The following is an 18,580-nucleotide window of genomic DNA, read 5'->3' as shown; positions in this document are numbered from 1 at the left end:
CTGTCTCTCTTTCAGAAATAAACATTAACAAAAAGAAACAATAAAGGTTTAAAAAAATCCTAATAGCACCACACTAACTCTGTGGGTCACATGTGGGTGACTCTAGCTAAAAGTCACACGCAAGCCCACGTCTGCCTCCAGGCAGCAGACCACGGCGCAATCTCCCAATGCACCTGTACACACCCACAGGCACACATTAAACCCACAAGCTGCAGGTTACTCTTGTGTATGTGCTTCCCTTCTGCCCTACCCCACCCTGTTCTCCCGTTTCCCCCAACCAACCCCCAGCCTCGCCACACACAATGGGATTTTTGTTTGCTCCGGTAGCATGTGACAGCACAGTCCCTGCTTTGCCTAGCTCAGTGCTGCAGGTCTCTCTGGTAACAGGTGGCAGCTTCCCCTGTAGGATTCTAGGCATAAAAACCAATGACCTCATAGGGGTGGGGCTCTAGGACTCTGGAGAGGTGGCAGTCACAGCCAGGTAACCTTCACAGCTTTTAGTGAAGGCTTTTAGTAAGAAGGGGGCTGTTCAACTCTTTACTCTGGTGCCTTCAACCCCGGCCCTGAGGCAATTTAGCAAACAGCCATTGCCTACAAGTCTCAAAAGCTTGTCTTGGCCTCAGATGGATCCCAAAGAAGCCACTGGGAAAGAAAACATGGGCACCAAGAAAAAGAACCTGACCTTCCTGAGGCCCAGGCTCTATATGCTGGAGAGAAGGAAGACAGACACAGTGGTTGACAGCAGTATTTCTGGGGACCACTCTGGTACTTTGAGGAGGAGTCAGTCTGACAGGACCGAATACAACCAGAAACTACAAGGTAACCACCAACAAATCAATTGACCTAGACTACTGCACTCCCAGCTGGTTTCTCCTACTCTTCCATTCGCAAGGAAATCACTTAAGGCAAAGGGGAAAGCGAATATTACCTTCTCTGTAAGGAAGGAAATAAGGAAAATAAGGAAACAAAAAACCCAATAAGAAAATGAAAGTAAATGTCATTCATAAATTATAGGAAAAATTTTTTATGTGCTTTAATCGTTAACGAGCCAATTCTGAATTATTCTTAATGTATTTTTTTTTTTCTGGTGAGAGTAGTATTTTTTCCTGCTGTCTTTCTCCCTTCCTTCTCCCTCTTCCAGCCAATTTAAAAAGTGGGAAGCACTAGAAAGCAAATGATTTAGAAACCGACAAAAGATAGTTTCTCTCAATAGACCGGTGTGGGATGTCATACCATGAGATCTATCTAAGTAATTGTACTGAACTGGGATTGTGGTTATCTTAAATAGGGGCATGAAACTGCAATCATGTCTGTGAAAAACGAGGAATGTTAGTCACTGGGTTGGTATAATAGGATTGGCTGAAAATCACATAGGTGTTCATTCCTTGAGAGTGAATCGAATAGCATCCAAATATGGTAAGAGATGTTTAGCATGCTTAGATTGAATGACTTTTGAGGAAATAACTTCAGTTTATTTTGTGATAGTCATAAGATAATTTGGCACAGTTATTATAAAACATCCTGTTTAAGTCCCTGAATGTCTATCCCTTTCCGTCTACCCTGTCTTTTTCCTCTCTTTCTCTTGAAGTTCACCTGTTCTAGTAAACTTCATTTTGATGTTGATATTGTGCCATGTTTTAAGTATCCACTGCAGTACCTGTTATGTGATCCCCAGACCCTGGCTCTCCTGCTCTGAGCACACTGTGAGTTCGAGCTCGTATAATCCTACCACAAGCTGTCATTCTGGACTGAAAAATTATGATGCGGCTAGAAAGACCAAGAGAATACCCTTGTATTAGTAGGTCTCTTTCTGGAAAAAAAAAAAAAAAAGTACTCAGGCTTAGTCACACAAATTAATTAAACTAAATTAATTTAAATGAAATCTTTACAGCTGCCTGCTACAAGTTAATGCTTTAAAAAAAAAAAATCCTGATAACTCAGGATTAAAATGCAGAGTCAAGTCTTACCCTTAACGGGCCTTTCTAAAAACGAAAGAAAGGTATTATTTGATCTTTGAAACTTTCAAAAGCAATGACACTTTACTCAAAGCAATGGATACTTTGGAAAGTGCAAATTTTAAAGTCAGATACATTCGTCTTGCAGTCTTGGCTCTTCCAACTTTCTAACTATAAGACTTTGAGCAAATTACTTGAAATTTCTGAGCCTCAGTTTCCCTATCTGTGAAAGTGGGACAGTGAGACTTACCACAGTATTGCTGAAAGAATGAAATCAGGTAATAACATAAAACGCCTGGCATATTGGCTGACACATGGTAGGTGCTCAGTAAATGGTGCTATTTTTTATTTTAGGAATAATTGGAATAATAATGATAGGGTAGGACTTTCCCTTTATTAATCAAATTTACAAATCTACTAATCTATTTCAACTCTTTTCTGTCCTCTGATGAAGAGACCACATATACAAATTCAGTAAAAGCCTATGGCTTTATCTCTTATAACATATTTATTCTGCCTGAGATTCACTAATTCAGCATCTTTTTGGTCCAGATTTTCCATTAGCAAAATAAAAATGGAAAATATTTTTTGCTCTTCACTTCCTAAACTTAGCTAAAAAAAACAAAAATACCAAAAAACTTCTGCGACCACAGAAGACAGCAAGTGTTTGCTGGTTACTTTGCAGAAGACCTCAGGCTTCTTATGCACTCCATTGGATTGGTGTTGTTTTTTGTTTGTTTGTTTGTTTGTTTTAGCCTTCTTGAGTTGAAGACTTGTTTTTTGTTTTTGTTTTTGTTTTTGTTTTTTTAACATTTACTTATTCTTGAGAGATAGAGACACAGTGCAAGTGGGGGAGAAGCAGAGAGAGAGAGGGAGACACAGAATCTGAAGCAGGCTCCAGGCTCCGAGCTGTCAGCACAGAGCCCAATGTGGGACCCAAACCCACAAACCGTGATATCATGACCTGAACCAAAGTTGGATGCTTAACTGACTGAGCCACCCAGGCACCCCTCCATTCGATTTATGACTTCCCTGTGCCCTGATGGATCCTGTTTTCTTTTTTTTTTTCAACATTTATTTATTTTTGAGAGACACAGAGAGGCAGAGTGTGAGCAGGGGAGAGGCAGAGAGAGAGGGAGACACAGAATTTGAAGCAGGCTCCAGGCTCTGAGCTGTCAGCACAGAGCCCAATGTAGGGCTCGAACTCACAGACCGCGAGTTCATGATCTGAGCTGAAGTTGGAAGCTTAGCCGACTGAGCCACCTAGGTGCCCCGGGTCCTGTTTTTGAAGGTAGAAGAAAAGATCCAGAAGTTAACCCATGTTCCTAGAATCGTCTGTGGAGAAAAATCATCAGGGAATGTAGAGGAGAACATCAGAGCTGTAAAAATAGGCTGGCCCCTGATAAGCAACATTTTTTAGATGTAACTTTTAATAAAATCCAAGTCTGCTATGTAATACCTATTAGAGCTTTTAGTGTGATTCTTCTGTAACTGCTTTGGCAACAATAGAAAACATTTTCTCCTTAACATTCAAAACAGTTCTGTTGGGTTTACACTCTGATCTGCATTATACCCATTATCATGCAGATGGATCCTAAATGAACTTTAGAATTTTTTTATTATCACAATGTCAAGAGATTTTCCCTCTGCCTACTTTGGAACTGGTGGTTCCCTAGGAGGCACTGAATAAAGATCTGAGCTGGTTAGAGCCCTTGGATGGATGGCCCAAAGCCATTGTGAGGTCACAGTGTGCTTTTCAATACTGGAAAGAGGCCTCGGATTATTTAGCCAGAGTCCTTCAGCAGCTGTGATGCTAGTTGAGTAATACCGTTCACTGCTCTGTCTCTTTGAGCATCCTCTCTGGGTTTTGGGAAACCTAAGGCTTTTCTTTGGTGCCCGTGGGCTAACCTCTTAACTCATACTAGATAGTCTAACCTGTTCAGTTCAATTTCTGGCTGACATCACTTTAGCAGTGAGAATCCTAAATTGTAGTTTCTTTAAAAATGGTACACTGAGGGGCGCCTGGGTGGCTCAGTCTGTTGAGCGTCCGACTTCAGCTCAGGTCACGATCTCGCGGTCCGTGAGTTCGAGCCCCGCGTCGGGCTCTGGGCTGATGGCTCAGAGCCTGGAGCCTGCTTCCGATTCTGTGTCTCCCTCTCTCTCTGCCCCTCGCCCGTTCATGCTCTGTCTCTCTCTGTCTCAAAAATAAATAAAACATTAAAATTTTTTTTTTGTTTTAAAAATGGTACACTGGGTGAGAGCTACTAGATTAAGCAGTAGAACATGGTCCTAATGAGAGTATCATAAAATTTTTGTAGAAGGTTGTGATCACAACAACATAGTCATTAAGCCTCAGGTTTTACAATAGTTTTTTGCTCGCCTACTGTTAATGGCTTCTTTATGTCTTCAACAGATTTGTTCAGTTAATTGGCATGTATTGAATATGTTATGTGGTGAGCAAAACAGAACACGTGCCAGGGATTACAACTACAAAACCATTAAGAAAAAAAAAAATGACCTTTACTCCAAAGGGGCTTAAAGTCTCATTGGGAAAGATAAGACAGGTAAACAAATGCAATAAAGCAGCATGACAGACTACAGGTGGGATCGGTGGGTCCATAAAAGGAGGAAATTGTCTATTCAGGTTTGGGCAGGGGAGGTTGTTGGAAAATGTTGTTAAGAGCTGATAAGGTGGGCACCTGGAGAAAGAACAGAATGGGGAGAGAAGAGTGTTTTAACTTTCTCATCATACTTATCTGCATCTGAAATTAGTAGTCTGTTTTCTTGTTTCTTGCCTACTATTGACTCTCATTTCCTCTCCTGTGTCTCATCCCCCAGTCCATGAGGGAGACCCTATCTGTCTTGGTAACTCTTCCACTTCTGCACTTAGAATCATGCCCAGCACACTGTAAGCCCTCAGTAACTTTCAAATAGAATGAATGACTTGAATGATGTGGTCTAGGTAGGGAATCAGTGTAAGGAAAGGCATCAGAGCCTGAATTAATAACCCTTGTATCTTCGAATGTGCGGGTACATGTTGCCATTAATAAAGATGATCCTTCAGTAGAAAGAAATATATTAGGGATGAAAATGTACAGAATTGCCTATATAACAAATAATTCTTAGTAGAAGCCTACTTCTTTCCTGACCCTACCTTTCAGAGCACAGCAGACCCTAAGTCCACTCATTCCTCTTCTTGCATTCATCACAAGAGCTATGTCACCTCAGCTTCCAAGCTAGCTCAGTTCCTCATTGCCATTTTACTGAGAACCACAGAGAGGAATCAAAGCTGGGGAAACTCACTGGCTGATTTCTTAAAACTCTTTTCTTTGGGAAGTGATTTTGTGTATGATTATATGTGTGAACTCCACCTTTGAAATGTGCCTCCTTTGGTTATGTACAAGTGTTCCTGTATGCATGCAGATTATCTATCTAATCTATGATTATGTATAGTTGTGTATGTATACTTGAGACATATCTCTGCAATGATTAAGACTTTTTATGAAAAGTTTATTGATTAACACTCAGCAGCTTTTACTGAAAACCCTACATGATTGATATGACTGACTTTGTATGTTTCCTCTCGGTGTGGGTGATATGGGATGAATGTTTATGTCCCCTCCAAATTCATATATTGAAGCCAGCGTGATGTTATTTGGAGGTGGGGTTTGAGGGAGGTAATCAGGTCATGAGGGTAAAACCCTGCTGAATGAGATTAGTACCTTATAAAAAGAGGCATGAAAGACCTTGCTCCTGCTCTCTGCTCTCTGCCGTGTGAGGGTTTGAGAAGATAGCCATCTATCGGCTAGGAAGGGGTCCCTTAGCAGACACTGGATCTGCCTTGAACTTGGGCTTCCCAGCCTCCAGAACTATGAGAAATAAATATTTGTTGTTTAAGCCACCCAGTCTATGGTATTTTTGTTATAGCAGCCCCAACTGACTAAGACAGTGGATCAGTTACTTTTATCCCATATGGCCACCCTAAGACTCTGGTTAATTTTTTGGCCACTGTGTATTCTTGCTTATCAAGTATCAGGCGAAAAAGTAAAAGTGGATGAGTAAAATGCCATCACTGTTGCTGATAACACAAGTCAAATTTGTATCTCCAATTCATTACAGGTCTATGGTGCTTTCTTATTTTTGCAAAGACTATCATATCATTCTCATTAAGAAAAGATTGCTTGGTTGTTTTTATAAAAGCCTAAGGTGTTCTTACCATGCTGATAAACCAACCTACTACATGAATGATATACAGAATAACATATATTGTTGTGTGAGGACAAATGGCTCAAATAATAAGTTAGATGTGGTAAGATTATGGGAGCATTTAATTTGTAGTGATTTTTAAAAATACAGACCAATCTGGGGCGTCTGGGTGGCTCATATGGTTAAGCAACCAATTCTTGATTTCAGCTCAGGTTGTGATCTCACAGTCAGGATATTAAGCCCCACATCAGGCTCCACACAGAGCACGGAACCTGCTTGGGAATCTCTCTCTCCCTCTCTTTCTACCCCTTCCCTGCTCACACGTGCGCTCTCTCTCTCTCTCTCTCTCTCTCTCTCAAAATAAATAAATAAATAGACATTAAAAAAAAAAAAAGAATACAGACAATCTGTAAGTGAGAATGAGGAGCAGTTAACCCTGGGAGATTTGGTGATTTCTGTTTTGGGCCTAGTGAAGGGTAGAATAAAACCAATTGTGCAGCTGTCTGTGCACGTTTCTACCTCAGTGCGACAAGTCCTTTGTGTTCCTCCTTTTCTTTGAGTATTAAGTCCTTTTTTACCTGCCTTCATACACCCATTAGTGAAGTGGGAAGTACTTGGATCAGTAATGTAACACCAACATAAATAAGGTGTATTTCATAGTTTGAAGGGTAAATCTTTATAAAAGGCAAGGCACCTGTAAATCTAGGTAACTTCTGTCTCATCACATGCATAGAAACCAAAAAGAAGCATGATATTTTACTTTCCTTCTTTTTTAGTAAAGGTATTTTATGGTTTTTGGAAGTAATTTGAATTAAGCAAAGGGTGAGTTCCAGAAATCAAGAAAGTTTGAGCTTGGGGCGCCTGGGTGGCGCAGTCGGTTAAGCGTCCGACTTCAGCCAGGTCACGATCTCGCGGTCCGTGAGTTCGAGCCCCGCGTCAGGCTCTGGGCTGATGGCTCGGAGCCTGGAGCCTGTTTCTGACTCTGTGTCTCCCTCTCTCTCTGCCCCTCCCCCGTTCATGCTCTGTATCTCTCTGTCCCAAAAATAAATTAAAAAAAAAAAATGTTGAAAAAAAGAAAGTTTGAGCTATTCTACCACAATCACATTGTGATAAGAAAATGTATTCCTGGGTTCTACTTATGGGACTGTAGATATAACTTTCTTTTTAAATTTTTTTTAATGTTTATTTTTATTTTTGAGAGAGAGAGAGAGAGAGTGTGTGTGCAAGTGGGGCAGGGCAGAGAGAGAAGGAGACACAGAATGTGAAGCAGGATCCAGGTTCTGAGCTGTCAGCACAGAGCCTGACACGGGGCTTGAACTGACGAACTGTGAGATCATGACCAGGCCTCCTGCCTCTGAGGGAGCTGAAAAATCTAAATTTGAACTTGGCCTTTCAGGTTATTATGAAGGTATATTTATCAATATAGAAAGACCTAACACTGTATTTAACAGTTTGCCAGCTTGACTCACAAGTGTTAAATGTATAGACGTGATATGTTGGCCTCTATTTGCACACTCAAGGGAGGATGCTTATAAGTGGTTTTTGGTTGTAAGCTATGTTTGGGATGTGGCCCTTATTCTGTACTAGGTGTGAAAAGTGAGAGAAGGAAAGGTACAGACTGAGTGACTGTCATCTGCTAGCAACCACGCTGGCCCAGGGACTTTCACACATTATTATTTAATCCCAACACCTTTTCAGTTCTGGTTTCATAGTTGAAAAAAATAAGTGTGTAGGGGAGGAAAGACTTTACTCTCCTGGGTTCAATAGCTGGACCTATGAAATAAACTGACAACAGGCAGATTAACAGGAGAAAAGGTATACAAGTGTACTAATTTTTAATATTACCTGCTGGGTAGCATCATAAGAAAAAAATGCATGTTCCCACAATGGGGAGATTTGAGAGCTTAGATAGCACCATAATAGGGAAGGGAAAAGGAAATGTAGGCCACTTAGGGGAGAGTAAGTCGTTTATGAAAGATGAATGGGTCTTGAGAAGAATAGATGGGGACATAACAGTTTGTGACAGTTTGCCTGGGTGTGGTGTCAACGTCTTGTTTTCTCTCCTATGATAAGAGTCAATGTTCCCCAATTGATGAAACTCCTTAGAGGGGCACCTGGGTGGCTCAGCTGGCTGAGTGTCCAACTTCAGCTTAGGTCATGATCTCACAGTTCGTGAGTTCAAGCCCCACATCGAGCTCCATGCTGACAGTGCAGAGCCTGATTCAGATTTTCTCTCCCTCTGTCTCTGCCCCTCCCCCTCTCAATATAAATAGATAAACCTGAAAAGAAAAAGAAAAAGAAAAAGAAACTCCTGAGGAGGAGATTTATGACAGTTGAGTTCCTTTTGGAGGATCTGTCTTTAGGCAAATAGAATGCATAGAAAGCCTCTCCCTGCATCTGCTGTTTATCAAGTGCCTTTGGCTCAAAATCATTAATATACCGATGCAACATATTTTAAGATGTCATGTCCTAAACTCTTTCAGGTGGTAGAGCTTGGCTTTGAACTCAGATGCTTTAAATATTTGCAAATAGGATGCATCTAGTTCCTTGACATAGTAGGTATTCATCTGGGTGGTTTATTAGTAATGAGAAGTCAAAGCAATTTGAGGGTTGTGGTACATGTTTTGTAATGGGGTAACATTCCTCTGCTACAATGATGAAGGCTACTAAATGTTTCACTTTGGAATACATATCCTTTTTGGGGAATGATTGTGACACTCCCCTGCAGGAGTGTTGCTGTATAATAAATGCTCTTTTTGTTTGTCAGGAAACAGAATTACAAAGTTAGGTTAAGCAAACCTGTCATGTGGTAATAGCTTGATGATCTCCATTTCCCACTTCCTTGATTATCTTGACATTATTTCTTTAACTTTAGGCCCTTGTCATTTATTTATTTGCATCTCCAAAACTAATATACAACCAAAACACCAAGAACCCTTGTCTACAGCCACAGGGATGGGATGGGTAGGGATGGGTAGGAGAAGTGGATGTGCATGTGCATGTGCAAGTGTGCATGTGCAAGTGAAAAAGAGTGGAATTAGATACTGGGAACAAGCAGTTCATCATCTGGTAGGTGATATTTCCATAGAATTCTATGAAGTCAGCCTAAATTGGGAGTCTTAAATGCAGCAGGAAGATAGTGTTGTGATTAAAAGCCTTTGTCCTAGGTTGTTCTGAACAATTTCTTTGCTGATTAATGAATCGGAGAATAAATGAACACTCTAGGATGCCTGTGCTGAGCCCCTCGATAGAGAATGCAATCTTGACTGTCTGACATCCAGTCCTGACTCAAAGAGGAGAACTTAAAGGTCATGTCATCAAGCAACTGCTCTAAGAACTTTGAGTCATTGCAGCCCCTTACAGAATTGTCTTTCCAGAATGCTTCTTAATGATAGGTCTCCCATGTCACTACAAAAAGCTGTCACAGATTTCTGCTTCTTTCTTTGTCGTGAAGTAGTTGATGAAGACATTGTTTACCTCTCTCAGTGCCATCCAGTTTTATTCAAGGAAACGCTTTGGCTCTTCTTAAGAATTAAAACATGTCTCCTTCCCAGATAAAAACAAGCAATTTACTGCATTTAGCTTCCTGAGGCTTAGAGTCCAATTTGTACTGAATGCTTGGCCTTTAGAGTAGCTGTTTTCCTTGCCTAAGCATTTCTTCCCTCAAATCTCAGCTGGGATGGATTCTCCTCATTGAGGCCTTTGCTCACCTGGGAGAGTCCTTCTCTGACCATCCTACCTAAAGAGGTATAGGGAAGGAAAGATATTTCCTTTTTTCTCCTAGCTTCTGTGGCTGGAACCAGTGAGTTGAACTGACTAAAGACAGACCAACAGGAAAAAATCATATACATTTTATTTGATGTTAATATTTTTACATGGCATGGAGGGCTTCACAGAAAGGAGTGAAAATCCCAAAGGAGCAGCTAGGCCCATGGTTATATACCATTTTAACAAAGAGTGATAAGTTGTGGAGATGTGACAAGACAAAGGGAAAAAGGACTTGGACCAGGGGTGTGAAATTGTGGGAAAGTAAACAGGAAATATGTGGGGGGAGTTCATAGAACATAAGGATTAGTTTAGTGAGATCTCTACAGACTCATCTTGATGTCAGCTCCCCATCTCTGGTAATAAGAATGTTCTCTTTCTGGAGCACCTGGCTGGCTCAGTCAGAAGAGTATGAGACTCCTGATCATTGGGTATAGAGATTACTTAAAAATAAATCTTAAAAAAAAAAAAAAAGAATGTTCTCATCCTGATGCTGGGAGGGCATCTTTCTCACAAGAAATTTACACTTTGCCTAAAGGCATTTCTCAATTGCCTTTAGCTTAAATAATCAATATGCCAAAGTAGCATATTTTCAGGTGTTCAGGCCCTTCTGCAGCCTTTGTATTACTTACCTACTGCTCTCTAAAACTACACTGTTCCATTTTCACCTCTCTTTTCCGTATGAATGTAGTTCTCCTTGGGGATAGAGATTTAGTCTTATTTTAACACTCAAGCAGTGCCTGATATATAGTAGATGCTCAGCTCAGTGACTAAAAGTTATTAAATGACTAATTACAAGTATATTGATCTGTATCATTGACATACTTGTCTTTATAATTCTGTCATTCCTATTTCCCCATTACTTAATTGCAGTTAACTTTTGGCTTAAACTGCCCTAAATTCTTTTACTATAAAGGGAGAGAGAATATAAATAAGTAAATCTAATTAAACAAGAAAAGAAATAATTTCTTGGCCAAAGAAAAAGGAGATCTCAGTTTTAATGAATTTATTCCACAAGCATTTCTAGGTGTTCATATGTGCCAGATGCTGCCTAGATCCTGAGAATATAAAAATACATCAGAAACAAACCCAGTCCACTGAGTGACAGACAATGAACCAATAATTGTAGCAATGAGGTACGTGCCTGAGGTGTGCCTGCAGGTTGGGTTTCTGGGTTGCAGGTTCTGAGATGGAGATTAGGGTGCAGGAGCTTATTATGTGCTTGTGACCACCACCTGTGGAAGAGAAGGGAAAGGCACAGAACTGAGAGAGAACCAGTTGTGCTGTGATCTGGTCTCAATGGAAGACTTAGCCAACTCTAAAGGCAAGTCCTAAAGATAAGATGATCCTTGAGAGTTGTTGCCAGTGGGATGAAGGACCCTTACATCACCATTCAAGTTACTGGCTTGGGGCCATCCTGGGAAGGAGGTATGATGGGGAGGTTCCTGAAGAAGGCCTGTCTGCAGGTGGCACTCCCTGCAGCTGGGGCAGGAAGACTTTTGTTCCTGAAGGGGAGCTGATCAGCTCATCACAGCATCCACCTCTTATCAAGTGGTTATTCTTATATTAGATATATAAGAAAGCAATATAAGAATTGTGATGGGAAAGGGGCACCTGGGTGGCTCAGTCAGTTGAGCATCCAACTTCGGCTCTGGTCATGATCTCACGGTTTGTGAGTTCAAGCCCCTCAAAGGTCTCTCCGCTGTCAGCATGGAGCCCGCTTTAGATCCTCTGTCCCCTTCTCTCTCTGCTCCTCCCCCACTCATTCTCTCTCTCTCTCTCTCTCTCTCTCAAATAAACATTAAAATGGGGTGCCTGGGTGGCTCAGTCAGTTAAGCATCTGACTTCGGCTCAGGTCATGACCTTGCTGTTCGTGAGTTCAAGCTCCACATCAGGCTCTGTGCTGACAGCTCAGAGCCTGGAGCCTGCTTCAGATTCTGTGTCTCCCTCCCTCTCTGCCCCTCCCCTGCTCATGGTCTATGTCTCTCTCTCAAACTAAATAAATAAACATTTTTTTAATAATAAAAAAATAAACATTAAAAAAGTGTGTGTATATATATACATATATATATATATATATATATATATATATATATATATTCATTAAAAAAAAGAATGGTGATGGAAAAGAGTTTAAGCATACAACAAGAGTAGAGACATTGAAATCTGAATCTTGAAATCCAATTTGGATTATTTAAGGGCAAGGGGGTAGTGGGCATTCCAGACAAAGGGATTAAATATGTCCTACAACATGGAACAGGGACTAAAACTGGTCTCCCTGTCTGAAGGTTCATAAATGAAAAAGAAGGTACTAACACCAATTAAGCATGCGTACTAGGCACATAGGTTCATTATGTCAAATGGATTGTCTTAAAGAACTCCTGGGCTATCTGTACCTCTTTGGATACCACTGCTATAGAACATGGCAAAGTGCTAAGGACAATTAAGCCAGAGGAGCAATATGGTTTGACATTCCAACCCAGTTTTTCATTAAACATCCTCATCCTGCTGTGTGCCCCGTTGTTAGTGATGATGAGGATTTTTCAAAAACTAAATAATTCAAATTATCAGATTTTTATTCTTAGAGTGGAATATTCTAGTGAATCTATGGAGTATACATTTTATTCATTGCAGTTGTGCATCTTTCTAACTTCCTTCCACATGGAACATTTTGTTAAAAATCATAAAATAATACAGCCACTGGATCTGCTTGTTGGCCACTGTTTACTTCAGGAATGTAGATGAACTGGGAGCCTGGGTGGCTCAGTCAGTTAAGCATCCTACTTTGGCTCAGGTCATGATTTCACAGTTTGTGAGTTCAAGCCCTGCCTCGGGCTCTGTGATGCCAGCTCAGAGCCTGGAGTCTGTTTCAAATTCTGTGTCCCCCTCTCTCTCTGCCACTCCCCCTGCCCATACTCTGTCGCTCTCTCTCTCTCTCTCTCTCTCTCAAAAATAAACATTAATTTTTTTTTTTTTTGTAAATTGTAGATGAATGTGCAGGTAGAAATTAAGAGTCTCTTGAAGTTTTTGAGTATTGTTCAAAATTTTATCAGCATTGCTGGTTGAGAACTACTGATCTAGAATAATGCCTTACACGATGAGCACTCAGTAAATATTTGTTGAATGAACAAACAGATGGGTAAAACCAGTTTTTCTCATCCAGCCAAAATTTTACATTTTTCACAATAGAACAATTACAACAGAAAAATTGAATACAGTGAAGACTTTACAAAGTAAAGTTCCCTTTCTATTCAGGTCTTAAAACCTGTCCTCTTTCACTAATCTTCTCCTGCTAAAGACTTTAAATAAAGACATTCCCAGAAAGTCCCCATTTATTTAGCTCCTAATTGTTTTGGCTGTACTATGCTGCTCACTGTAGGAGCCTGTAAATTCAAACCAATGCTACTTAAGTATTTTTCAAGCTAGGTAAGCTTTGTTGTAATTTCTTTTTGAAACCCACTCCTTTACTTTCTGCAGCAATTAGCAGTCAGAGAAAATAAATCACATGCCCTTCGAATGAGAATAAAATATTTCCCTGCCCCAATGTTTGAGCTTTCAAATTCAGAGCAGTGGAGGGTCTGCTCTTTCACATTTTCGCTGAATACCTCACTGGCTTTTCTCCAAAACCTGTGTGACATGCAATTATTTTCAACCTATTTCACAGAAGACCTGCTCCATTCATCTTCCTGTGGGTCAGATTTCCATTGAAACTGATAAAAGATTTTACTGTGTGAAACTTAAGTCAGTGGGGTTCAATGCAATGCTAAGCCAAGGTTTTTTGGGTTTATGGGGGCAGACATGAAATATGGTTTGGAGAGGGATGAAAGAACATTCATAATCATATGTGGGGGGTTGGTAATGGTATGTCTGGAATAAAACCCTAGATAGAATTATGACTGGTGTTTACACTGGATGGGTAGAGAAGGGGTTGGACAGGTGGAGGGAGGGAGGGGGTGATGGTCAGAAGCTGTGAACTCAATTTATGACTCTGTTACTTAAGGTAAAAGACTTTCTTCTTTAGAAATTAGTTTCCTTTTCTATATAATGAAATAGAACTGGATAGACTTTATCACCTTATCTCCTGTACCTGCTTTCCCCCTCATTATTCCCTACTTCTTTAAATGGCATCATTCCCTGTTCTCGGTCAGAAATCTGAAAGTGAGCTTTGACGTTTCTTCTCCTTTCCCCCATACACTGATTGCTCACCCAGTTTACCTCAGAAATTTCTCTTGGTCTGTTAAATTCTATCTTCTTGGTAACCAGACTAAACATAACTGCCCCAGTCTCTCCCCTCACAACTAGACTGGCTAGATTCATGGGTAGCTCACCATCTCCCTGCCTTCAGGCTTGCTCACCACCCTCTTCCTTGAAATCTGGTACTACTGAGGCCAAAATGATCTTGCAGAGAATCTTAGAATTAGGAGTTCTTAAAACTCCAGATTCCTGTGGCACCTGGGTGGCTCAGTTGGTTAAGCACCTGACTCTTGATCTCAGTTCAGGTCTTGAGTTTAAGCCTCATGTTGGGCCCCACACGGGGTATGAAGTCTACTTAAAAACAATAACCAGGCTTCTGGGTGGCTTAGTCGATTAAGTGTCTGACTCTTGATTTTGGTTCAGGTCATGATTTCACGGTTCGTGGGACCAAGCCCCATATCAGGCTCCATGCTGATAGTGCAGAGTCTGCTCAGGATTCTGTCTCTCCCTCTCTCTCTGACCCTCCCCAGCATGAGTTCTCTCTCTCTCTCTCTCTCTCCCTCTCTTAAAGTAAATAAACTTTAAAAGCAGCAACAGCAACAACAACAACAACAACAACAAAGCTCCAGATTCCTTACGTAGGCCTTCAAGATCGGTCTCCTGATAATTTCTCTAGACTCATCCCATTATCACATCCTTACCACATTCTCTGATGTTTGCCCTCAGTCACACTAAGCTTTTCTTCTTTTTTCTTTTAAAAATTTTTTTTCTTTAATGTTTATTTCTTTCTGAGAGAGAACATGCGTGAGCGGGGGAGGGGCAGAGAGAGAGGGAGACAGAATCCAAAGCAGGCTCCAGGCTCTGAGCTGTCAGCACCAAGCTGAAGTCAGATGCTTAACTGGCTGAGCCACCCAGGCACCCCTTGTTAAGTTTTTTTTCTAATCTTCTTTTGCTGCCAAGCCTTTGGACATGCTACTCCCTTTGCTCAGGACACTAGCCCTTCTTCTTGACTAGTGCTACTCTTTCAGATTTCATTTCTGTCACTTCTTCCCAGGCCTGACCTCTAGGCTGTGCTATGTCCAGCACAGGTCACAGTTTATTGTAATTATATCCGTATGCCAGTTTTAAAATATTGATTGATATTTTAAATTATGAAGTGATTTGTTTGCACAATCTTTCTAGAATAATTTTCTCTTAAATCTTTTACAGTTGTCACATTCAACTCCTAGTTATAGCAGAAATATTTTGGCAACCTGACTTTATCAAATCATTTCAAAGCCTCAGAGCAGTTTTCATGGAAACACACATACTCTTTTACTCTCATATTTCATCAGTTTATATAAGTGTAATTAAATTAATGTAATTACAATAAGAAGTACAACTGAATTAGGTTTGCTGTTGCACACAATTAATTCTTGGAAAACACAACTTAATCATTAAATGGATAAGTGTATGGACATCAGTTGGTTCAGGAAGGAATGGGAAGTATTGATTTATCCCATGACTTTAATAACCTATCTTTACTTCTAGAGTTACATTTCTTGAGAGAAAATATTGTTATTTTACTTACTATTATATACTCAACATAAAGCATAGTACCAGTTCAAACCTAATATGTAATTTTAAAAATTGGTATTAAATTACAAAGTTTCTTTAACTCTAAAAACAATAGAACTTGGGCTGCCTGGGTGGCTCTGTCGGTTAAGCAACCAACTTCCGCTCAGGTCATGATCTCACTCACGGTTCGTGAGTTCAAGGTCTGCGTTGAGGTCTGTGCTGACAGCTTAGAACCTGGAGCCTGCTTCAGATTCTGTGTCTCCCTCTCACTCTGCCCCTCCCCTGCTCATATTCTATCTCTCTCTCTCTCTAAAAAAATAAACATTTAAAAATAAAAAATAAAAATAAGAACCATAGAACTTATAAAATTGTTAACACCTTCAAATTCTGATAATTTATCTTTTTTTTTTTTTTTTTTTTTTTTTGAGAGGGAGCAAGTATGTGCATGCATAAGCAGGGCAGAGGAAGAGAGAGAGAGAATCTGAAGCAGGCTCCAGGCCCAGGGTGGAGCCCATCTCAGGGCTTGATCACACAACCCTGGGATCATGACCTGGGCCAAAATCAAGAGTCAGATGCTTAACAGACTGAGCCACACACGTGCCCCAAGATAATTTTTATTCTTATTTAATTGTAAACATATTGATGGCTGTAACGAAATTGTGAATTAATTCAGGGTCAGCTTCTTGCGTTACATTATCCTGTGTTCTCCATAGTCAAGTGACTCTGTAGGTTGCTCAGTGAATAAGTGTTGAATGGTAATAAGTATATGTGCCTGCCTAGTCTGGTCTTGAGGGTATGGGGTGGGGGGTGGTGTTAAGGCATTAGGCACAACCTTAAACTTGGTGTATGAAAATATTAGCTCCAACTCTTATTTATTAAGATATAAATGAGATTTTAATATAATTACAGAAAACAAAATCCATGATTGTTTTTCAGTCATTGATAACTAGTATCAGTTAGGAGCCTTAATCCAAATAAATAAGGGCCTAGGATTTTAAAAGTAAGAATAACTTGTGTACTTTAGCAGGACATATATCCTATTTTAGTCATCTTCCTGCTCTTTCAACTTTCTTAAGAAGCACAACATTTTCAGTGAATTTCTCAGAAACTCATTTACATTGATGATTTAGCTTCAGGGTAAATGGGAGAGAATTAGACTTTTAAAATTCAAGGGTTCATATTATGCCAAACAGCATAGCATGCAAGGGCTATATTCCCACCTCATTTGAATTCAGCCTAAGTAATAAGAATGCATGTTTGGCCTGGTACTGAAATGACTGTGTCGAAGTCCTTGCCATATTGTGCTTTTTCCTAGAATAGGTCCAGAGTGAAGGAAGGTGATTTCCTGATGGATGCTCAATCTCCCCTCCCACCTTTGGAACATTTCCAAAGCAGAGGGGGGGAAAAGGAGGAAAAGCAGGTGCAGCCATTCAGAACCAGATATAGAAAAATGGCAAGTAAATCATGGCCATAAAAATAACGACGCACATTTTTTGAGTGGTTTCTGTGTGTCACACACTGAGTTAAGCAATTTGTATGCTTTATCTCCATTCTCAAACTTCCTAGCAATGAGCAGTGGTTACAGTGCAGGTTTAGGAGCCAGACTGGCTCAGGTGTGACCTTGGGCCTTAACCTCTGTGTCTTTCAGCTTCTTCATGTGTAAATAAAAGGAAGGGAATTAAAAAATCTACCTTGTAGTGTTTCCGTGAGGACTGAAGAGCTAACACAAGACAAATTTAGTATTTAGCACAACAGGAGTGCTCAAACATGTAGGTAAGCTCTTACTGCCATTACCATCACTACTGGTGTTTATTCCCTTTCTGCAGATGAAGCAGTTTAGTGAGGCCAAATGACTTGGCCATGGTCTCACAGCTAGTGGATGGCAGAGTCAGTGCTGAACTGTATGTCCACCTGTCCAGCACAGTTCTACCACACGTAATGTAATGCCTGATCACAACGTAAGCAGTCAGGTGGTGGAGGGCAGAAAGCCCAGGCTTCAGAGCTAAGCACATCCGGTTCAAATCCCAGCATTTCCGCATGCTCTGTGAGTCACTGGATAAATTTCACTCACATTCGCTGTGTTTAGTTTACTCATCTTCAAAATCAGAGTAGTGTCCCATTTTTAGTGTTGTCAGGAAGATTATAGATAATGTGTATTTTGATAAATGGGTACATAATGGGTACTTGCTCATAATAGTTGCTCTTATTAAAGGCTATCACAATGTATTATAACAAGCAGAGTTTCAATAATAGTGCATAATGTTTTAACATCAAAAATAAATTTTAATTATTCATTTTTTAAGCTTGTTTATTTATTTATTTTGAGAGAGACAGAGACAGAACAAGTGGGGGTAGGGGCAGAGAGAGAGGGAGAGAGAGAACCCCAAGCAGTCTCCGCACTGCCAGTGCAAAGCCTGATGTGAGGCTCGAACTCCCGAAACTGTGAGAGCATGACCTGAGCCGAAACCAAGAGTTGGACACTGAATGGACTCAGCCCCCCAGGTGGCCCAACATCAAAAATAATTTTTCAGAATATATACTTCTATAAATAAATGTGGTATATACATATAATGGAACACTATTCAGCCTTAAAAAGGAAGGAAATTCTGACATGTGCTACAATATGGATGAACCTTGAAAACATGCTAAGTGAAGTAATCCATTCACAAAAAGACCAATATTCTATAATTCCATATAATTCCATATGAGGTACTTAGAGTAGCCAAATTCACAGAGACAAAAAGTAAAATGGTGGTTGCCAAAGGTTGGGGAGATGAGGAAATGGTGAGTTGGTGTTTAATGGGTGTGCAGTTTCAGTTTGGCAAGATGAAAAAGTTCTGAAGATGGATGGTGGTAATGGTTGCACAGCAGTGTGAATATACGTAATGCTGCCAAACAGAACA

General features: G+C 40.3%; 1 protein-coding gene across 2 annotated transcripts in view; it reads left to right on the top strand.

Annotated features, from left to right (window-relative positions):
- Nucleotides 1–486: 486 nt before the first annotated feature.
- The window catches only part of ARHGEF38 (Rho guanine nucleotide exchange factor 38), a 132,965-nt gene continuing 114,871 nt past the window's right edge, over nucleotides 487–18,580 (top strand). For both annotated transcript variants that reach the window (XM_058721745.1, XM_058721744.1), the window contains exon 1: nucleotides 487–819. In XM_058721745.1, coding sequence (XP_058577728.1) covers nucleotides 624–819 — 196 coding nt within the window. In that variant the 5' untranslated portion in view covers nucleotides 487–623. The remainder of the gene's footprint in view (nucleotides 820–18,580) is intronic.

The sequence above is a fragment of the Neofelis nebulosa genome, chromosome 3, assembly GCF_028018385.1.
Source record: "Neofelis nebulosa isolate mNeoNeb1 chromosome 3, mNeoNeb1.pri, whole genome shotgun sequence".
Classification (NCBI taxonomy): domain Eukaryota; kingdom Metazoa; phylum Chordata; class Mammalia; order Carnivora; family Felidae; genus Neofelis; species Neofelis nebulosa.
The sequence above is the reverse complement of the archived record's forward strand: the minus strand, read 5'-3'. Positions and strand labels throughout refer to the sequence as shown.